General features: G+C 44.7%; 1 protein-coding gene across 3 annotated transcripts in view; it reads left to right on the forward strand.

The window, feature by feature from the left end:
* Positions 1 to 649: 649 nt before the first annotated feature.
* TRIM14 (tripartite motif containing 14) overlaps positions 650 to 8,375 on the forward strand; it is a 124,889-nt gene continuing 117,163 nt past the window's right edge. The window contains exon 1 of one of the 3 annotated variants that reach the window (XM_017527836.2): positions 650 to 1,024. In XM_017527836.2, coding sequence (XP_017383325.1) covers positions 818 to 1,024 — 207 coding nt within the window. In that variant the 5' untranslated portion in view covers positions 650 to 817. The remainder of the gene's footprint in view (positions 1,025 to 8,375) is intronic. The other 2 variants (XM_017527835.2, XM_017527837.2) reach the window with 2 other exon arrangements.

The raw sequence follows: 8,375 nt of genomic DNA on the forward strand, positions 1-8,375 counted from the left end.
GAGGACATCTGCCCAGCAACTGCCTGTTCAACTTTTGCGCTGAAGCCACCGTATTTATTCTTGTAACCAAGTATTATTATTTTAAAACAATATATGCGATCCTCCTCGTTTTGCCTTTAAAAGCCTCCGCTTGAGGTTGCGGTGAGGGGAGATCGCGCCATTGCGCTCCAGCCTGGGTAACAAGAGCAAAACTCCGTCTCAAAAAAAAAAAAAAAAAAAAAAAAGCCTACGCTTTCCTTTGCCTCCCTGAGTACTCCGTGCCCCCACCCCTTGGGTGCCATGGCACATTTATTCCCAGATTGCAATCCTTCTGCTCAGTCCGAAATAAACTCATTTGGAGAATGTCTGTGTCATTATTTGAGGTTGACAAGGTGTCTCACAATTGTGGGAATGGCTATCTTTCCCGGGAAAAGGGCAAGAGAGGGTCAGGAGAAAGAGGCGCACCGTCCCCCCGACCCCGGCAGGTCACAGCCAACTTTGGTCCCATCATCAGGGCTGCAGTTTTCTAGGCGTTACTGGACCAGCGTCATTAAGCAGGAAGCCCACCCTCTCCCAGCTGGCCCATTAGGAGCCTCCCATGTCTGCTGGGGCCACCTCCCGACCTGGGCGGACCGAGGGAGCACCCTGCTGGTCGGAGGATGCTCCGAGGCCCTTCGCTGCTCCCGGCTGGCTGCCATCCTCCAGGCGGCCGGGGGCGCCCTGCGGTCCTCCAGTGCCGGAGCTGGGCAGGCCTGGAGCCGCCCCGCCCACGGCCGAGGTTTCGGTTTCCCGTGGGAGCCCCGCCCAGTGCCCCGGGAGCCCGAGGCGGCGGAGATGAATGGCGGGTGCTGCGGCTGGAAACCTGACCCCTGGGGGGTCGGAGCTCGTCGAGGGATGCCGCTGGCTATGCCCGGAGCACGGCGACCGCGTGACCGAGCTCTTCTGTCGCAGCTGCCGCCGCTGCGTGTGCGCGCTTTGCCCAGTGCTGGGCGCGCACCGCGGCCACGCGGTGGACCTGGCGTTGGAGGCGGCGGTGCACGTGCAGGTGGGGACCGTGGGGACGCCGCGCGGGAGTTGTGGGAGGCAGCCCAGGCACAACGGCAGAGGAGGGGGCGTGTCTGCCATCCCGTGGCCAGGGGCGGGTAACAACCTGGAAACCAGACGTGCCCCAGAGGGCGTCTAAGCAGTCGACCGAAAGTTCAGAACGCGAGACTGAAACCCAACGAAGGGCAAAGGCGAGCCAAGGCCATCAGTTGAGCTTCAGAAAAGGTGGGTTTAGGAGTGTAGAGGTTGGGAGCCCAGACTGGTACCCAGATGTCCTTGACCCTGTCCACCATGGCGGGTCCACCACACTGCCATTGGGTTGGAAGACAGTGCCTTTCAGTTAACAGAGGTGCAAACCCTCCCTGTTAATAAGCAGCTCTGTGTAGCTCAGAAAGTCACACAGACATCTTCAGTTTACTCAATCTGTAGTCTACAGAAAGGGCCTGTGAACCTTGAACTAAGGACGGCCCGATTGCCCTGGGAGCAGCCTCAACAGTCACTACCTACCTCCTCTCCCCTCACCGGCCACACAGACACTCCCATTCCTGCTCACAGCAGCCCTGTGTGAACTATTATTATTACAGCCATTTTATAGGCCACAAGAGGAAGGCTCTGAAGGCAGGGGCAGGCCTTGAACCCAGGACTCCATTAGCCAGATGCCCCCAACAGGGCCTTTCTCATCATGGAAGCCTCACCCATGCATAATCCTAGCAGTGGCCAGGGGCTTTGTGCTCCTGCTCCAGCTTCCCAGCTGACTTATTCTGTGGCTCCTCTCAAATCCTCTCTCTCTGCGTTTCATGAAGCCTGGGTGACGCAGGCCCTCCTGTCTGATAGATGTTGATTCTACCACTTCCGTTTCAAGAAGTCTTCTGTGATGAACTCGGCCCCATGGAGAGTTCTTCCCCTGCACCGCACACTCCAGACCACTACATTGTGACAGCCTTGGAACTCCAAGGTGAAAAGGAGAGCATGGGGAACAATCCATTGGAATCCTGGGCTCAAGACCTGTCCCTGCCATCAGACCCTTCCATTTTTTATGTATGAAATGGCTGTAATTATAATAATAGCTCCTTGAAAAAGTGTTATTGAGAATTAACAAGGCTGCTTTCCACAGATCTGGCTCGAGTCTCACCCATCCGTTTGTCCACCCTCTACCCACCTACCTACAGTCAACTTCAAGTAATAAGATTCAGAAAATATGATTAAGTACAGAGTTTATCTAAGCCCAAAGCTTGGGGATGGCAAACTAGGACCAGAGATTCAAATTTCCCTGACTGTCCACTCTAATTAGCAGCAATTACACATACGTTTTTGAGGAAAAAAGCAGAGGCAGTTCCTCAATTGTTTACCAAGAATTTATATGAAAATAACATAGTGGTCGGGCATAGTGGCTCATGCCTATAATCCTAGCACTTTGGGAGGCTGAGGCTGGAGGATCACATGAGGCCAGGAATTCAAGACCAGCCTGGCCAACAGGGTGAAACCCCTTCTCTACTAAAAAATATGAAAATTGGCCGGGTGTGGTGGTACATGTCTGTAAACCCAGCTACCCAGGAGTCTGAGGCATGAGAATCGCTTGAACCCAGGAGAGGGAGATTGCAATAAGCCAAGATCATCCACTGCACTCCAGCCTGGGTGACAGAGTGAGACTCTGTCTCAAAAAAAAAAAATAAAATAAAGAAATAAAAGAAAAAGAGAATCTCTATGGCAGAACAACACCAACCCTATTCCACTGGGGCGTCAACTAAAAACATCATGAAGAAAATCCTAAACTTTCCTTAAAAGCCAGGAATTTGGCTTCTACAACTTTGTCTACAACCTTCCTTGTTGTAGCCAGGAAATAATTCAGAATTTAGTCCAAAATGTAGGAAAATAATAAAAACTCAAAAACAATGGCCAGGGCTGGAACCTAATAACAGGAATAACAAGTGTGCTAAGATTTTCTTCTGAAACATGATTTTTCTCTCTCTAGTTCCTTGCTTTTACCAAAGATGAGTCTTGATAGGACAAATTTACTTGCAAAATAAGTTTTAGTATTATACTTGGCCTTTTAATTTGCACTGTTGAAACTTTTATAAGGAATTTTGGATTCAACTTTTTTTTTCTTTTTTTTTTTTTTTTTTGAGACATAGGGTTTCGCTGTGTCACCCAGGCTAGAGTGCAATGGCATGATCTTCGCTCACTGCAACCTCTGCCTCCCAGGCTCAAGCGATCCTCCTACTACCTCGGCCTCCCAAGCAGCTGGGACTATAGGCGTGTACCACCATACCAGGCTATTTTTTTTGAATGTTTTTTTTAGAGACAGGGTTTTACCATGTTGTCCAGGCTGGTCTAGAATTCTTGGGCTCAAGTGATCCTCTCACCTCCGCTTCCCAAAGTGCTGAGATTATAGGCATCAGCCACCATGCCTGGCCTGGATTTGACTTTTAAAAGCCTCACAGCTAAAAAGCTAAACCAGGGATTCACCATCAGACTATGCCTGTGATACCCATACACATTGGGTGAATTCTTCTCTTTTCAAGGTCCCAAAATATCTTGAGGTTTCTCAAGATATTTCTTCTTTTCTGAAGACAGTCTCATTCTGTTGCTTAGGCTGGGGTACAGTGGTACAATTTTGGCTCACTGCAGCCTCTGCCTCCCAGGTTCAAGTGATTCTCCCACCTCAGTCTCCCAAGTAGCTGGGACTACAGGTACCACTCCTGGCTAATTTTTGTATTTTTTGGTAGAGATGGGGCTTTACCATGTTGGCCAGGCTGGTCTTGAACACCCTGACCTCAAATGAAGTGCCCACCTCAGTCTCTGAAAGTGCTGGGCCCCCTTTTATTTTATTCTTGTTAACATTTTTTAATAGAGGCGGGGTCTCACTATGTTGCCCAGGCTGGTCTCAAACTCTTGGACTCGAGTAATCCATCTGCCTCAGCTTCCCAAAGTGATGGGATTACAGGCTGGAGCCACCAAGCCAGGCCCCCAAGGGTCTCTTTATGGGCTCTATAAAGTCGACTTCAGTTCCTAAAAGCAGTCTGGTCATACCTGAAGATACACCATTTCAGTCAAAGCCTTGGTAAAATTACCAGTGTCTCCAATGTGGTCTGTTATGAAAGAAAATGTATTCTTACTGAATTTATGCAAATAACTATATTGTCCTAAAATAAGAATACTCACAAATAGCCAGGCATAGTGGCTCACACCTGTAATCCCAGCACTTTGGGAGGCTGAAGTGGGCAGATCACTTGAGGTTAGAAGTTGGAGACCAGCCTAGCCAACATGGTGAAACCCCATCTCTACTAAAAATACAAAAATTACCCAAATGTGGTGGTGTGCACCTGTAGTTCCAGCCACTCAGGAGGCTGAGGCAGGAGAATCATTTGAACCAGGAGGCAGAGGTTGCAGTGAGCCAAAATCGTGCCACTGCACTCTGCCCCACTCTGGCCTGAGTGACAGAGCAAGACTCCATCTTAAAAAAAAAAAAAAAAAAAAAAAGAATACTCACAAATAGTTTGCAGATTTTGGAGAAATCAGGTAGAGAGAAAGGCAAATGTTTCAATTTTGCTCACAAAAGTGTATTTTATCCAGTTGCTGTGACAAAAGAAAAAAAGCTATTTGACTGAAAAACAAAATATAAAAAGAATTAGCAATGTTTTGAATTTTTTAAATCATAAAAATCACTTTTGTCTTCTATCAGTTTAGTCCCATGTAAATAATTCTTGCTCTGCTTGATGTTGGGTTAGCAGTCTTCATGAATGCCTCAGGTTTTCATTAGAGTTCTGGAAATTTTTACTTAGTCCAGTGGTATGATCTCTGAAGTTACCAGAAACCTGTATTCAAGAGTACTTGTCAGGGTCTTTTCCAAAAATTTCCTTAAAGAAGCAGAAAATTTTGGACCATAACTGATTATAAACTACTTTCTTAAAAAAAGAATCAAACTAAGGCCGGGCACAGTGGCTCATGCCTGAATCCCAGCACTGTGGGAGGCTGAAGCAGGCAGATCATCTGAGGTCGGGAGTTCAAGACCAGCCTAATCAACATAGAGAAACCCGGTGTCTACTAAAAATACAAAATTAGCCAGGTGTGGTTGCAGTCACCTGTAATCCCAGCTACTCAGGAGGCTGAGGCAGAATCACTTGAACCTGGGAGGTTGTGGTGAGCTAAGATTAAGCCATTACACTCAAGCCTGGGCAACAAGAGTGAAACTCCATCTCAAAAAGGAAAAAAACCCACAAATAAGAATCAAAATAAAACAAAAATTGTCTATGGATGGTAAAAGGCTTAGGATAGCCATGGTTCAAGATGAAATTGACCAGGACATTTGGTATTTGTGTGGCATACAACAGTTTATCATAATAATTATGATAATAATATACTGATAACATATACTAAGACATATCAGACTTTTAGGAATCTCATACAATGTTGGAACACATTAATAATACATTTTTATAAATATAACTCAAAGAAAGTTGAACATCATTGCTTATTTGACAATATTTCCCATATGACTTTGACATACCCAATAAGCCTAATGTGTCTCTTTTGGACTTGCAGAGGTTCTGGTTATGCCCAAGTCAGCTTGGGTCAAAAAGTGTTAATTTTTGAATTTGAAATTTAATTTTGGGAAGTATCTCAAATATTAAAGGTTTAAAACACTTGTTATAATAATAAGAAAGATTTAAAACACATGATCAAAATAGAATCACAGGTCACTACAAAATAATGATAATTCATTTTAGCCAAAATGATAATTCAAAGATTTCAAAAACCAAAAACCACTCTGATAGAGGAGATTCAGTTCTCAATCAAGATACCTAATAAAGACAGCATGGGACAAACTCCCCTGTTACCTTTTCTTTGCCATTAATGCAAAAGTAAATATACCTTTTACCTTATTAATATCACATTACATTGTTATTCAAAGAAGAAAAACAGGCCGGGCGCGGTGGCTCAAGCCTGTAATCCCAGCACTTTGGGAGGCCGAGGCGGGTGGATCACGAGGTCAAGAGATCGAGACCATCCTGGTCAACATGGTGAAACCTGTCTCTACTAAAAATACAAAACTTAGCTGGGCATGGTGGTGCACGCCTGTAGTCCCATCTACTCGGGAGGCTCAGGCAGGAGAATTGCTTGAACCTAGGAGGCGGAGGTTGCAGTGAGCCGAGATGGTGCCATTGCACTCCAGCCTGGGTAACAAGAGTCAAATTCCATCTCAAAAAAAAAGAAAAACAAATTTTACTTTTAGGCCCCAGGCACAGTGGCTCATGCCTATAATCCCAGCCCTTTGGGAGGCCAAGGCTGGTGGATGACTTGAGCTCAGACGTTCAAGACCGCCTGGGCAAAACTGTGTCTCTACAGAAGATACAAAAATTAGCTGGGCATGGTGGTGCATGCCTATAGTCCCAGCTACTTGGGGGGCTGAGGTGGGAGGATTGCTTGAGCCTGGGAGGTCGAGGTTGCAGTGAGCCAAGATTGCGCCACTGAATTTCATTCTGGGTGACAAAGTAAGACCCCATCTAGAAAAAAGAAAAAAATTACTTATGTATTAGTATATAATCAGCCATCCAATCTCAGTCAGCTTTGACCACACAAGACAAGAGTTCCATAAACCTTAATAATCGCTCACCATTTTCTATTAAAGAGCAGATCAATGCTGTGATAAAACTCTGTTGTTCCAACACAGGAGCCCAGACTCTGGCCTTATGTGAGTGTGCTTTTGATGTTAATACTCAAGTTTTAGAAAACTTATAAATGATCTCCTTCTGATTTTTTTTTTTTTTTTGAGATGGAGTTTTACTCTTGTTGCCCAGTCTGGAGTACAGTGGTGCTATCTAGCTCACTGCAACCTCTGCCTCCAAGGTACAAGCAATTCTCCTGCCTCAGCCTCTCAAGTAGCTGAGATTACAGGTACATACCACCACGCCCAGCTAATTTTTGTATTTTTAGTAGAGACGGGGTTTCACCATGTTGGCCAGGCTGGTCTCAAACTGCTGATCTCAGGTGATCCACCTGTCTCAGCCTCCCAGAGTGCTGGGATTACAGGAAGCCACCACGCCTGGCCATTTCCTTCTAATTTTAAACAACTTGGTCACATGTAAAATTTCTTTTATGAGATTAATCTTCCACAGACCTTCTATAATTTGCTTAAATCTTCAGTTTTGTCCTATACTTCCTTTTTATTTTGGCGTTCTACCTTTGGACAAAGCTGTACTTCCCTTTTCCCATTATCATTCTGACTACATGAAGTTCTCTCTCATGCAAAAGAAAAATTCCTCTTTTTCAACTCTCTTTACCAAAAATACATCTGACTTTCTTTATACACTCTGTAAATATAATTGTTTCTTTTATATCAAGTAGTTATTAAGTACAATTTCCACTCTTAGTAACCTGAATTTCCAGTGAAAAACCTAGGAAGTAAGTCATTTTGAGCTCTTTTCTACCACCATTTGTAATTGAAATAATTTTATAATTTCTAGAAAGATGGCTCCTCAATTTTTGTAACAGATCTAAATATATTTAGCTTTTCTATACCATATAAATAACTCAGACACTTTATGATGACCTATTACTTAATTTAGCATAACATGTTACTGAAAACAACTTTTAAAACTATGAAATGTTCATTTATAAACTTTTATCTCATTCATTTTTTTTTTCATTCATAGCAATTTTGCCTGAATTGTTCATTATGCAAAGCTAGCCATCATCAATTTATTTCTTTGGTAATCATTTCTATAGCTTGTGAATGTCAGCCTCCCAAGCAGCGGGGACTACAGGCATTCTCCACCATGCCCAGCCCGGCTTCTTGTTTTGTTTGTTGTTTTTTGGTAGATGTGAGGTCTTGCTATTTTGCGCAGGCTGGTCTCAAACTCCTGGCCTTAAGTGATCCTCCCACCTCAGCCTCCTGAATAGCTGGGATTACAGGTGCAAGCCACCATGCTCAACTCTTGAATCTCATTATGTAAGGTTGACACTATGAATACCCATTTTGCATCCACATATCCACCTTCCTATCCATTCACCCATTACTCATTCATCCATCCACCATTCACCAAACATCTATTCAGTATGTATTTTAGGCCATGACTCAAGGAATAGATCAGATCCTTCCCTGATCTGGAAGAGTTCCGTGGCTGGTTGGGGGAGAAGCTGGCAGGTCCTGATAATTCTTTTTGTTTGTTTGTTTGTTTGTTTGTTTTAGACAGGGTCTTACTAGCCCAGGCTGGTGTGCAGTAGCGTAGTGGCATGGTCATGGCTCACTGCAACCTTGACCTCCTGGTCTCAGGAGACTCCCCCCAACCTCAGCCTCCCAAGTAGGTAGGATTACAGGTGCATGCCACCATGCCCAGCTTTTTTTTTTTTTT

Source organism: Cebus imitator, unplaced genomic scaffold (genome assembly GCF_001604975.1).
Source record: "Cebus imitator isolate Cc_AM_T3 unplaced genomic scaffold, Cebus_imitator-1.0 Scaffold51, whole genome shotgun sequence".
Classification (NCBI taxonomy): domain Eukaryota; kingdom Metazoa; phylum Chordata; class Mammalia; order Primates; family Cebidae; genus Cebus; species Cebus imitator.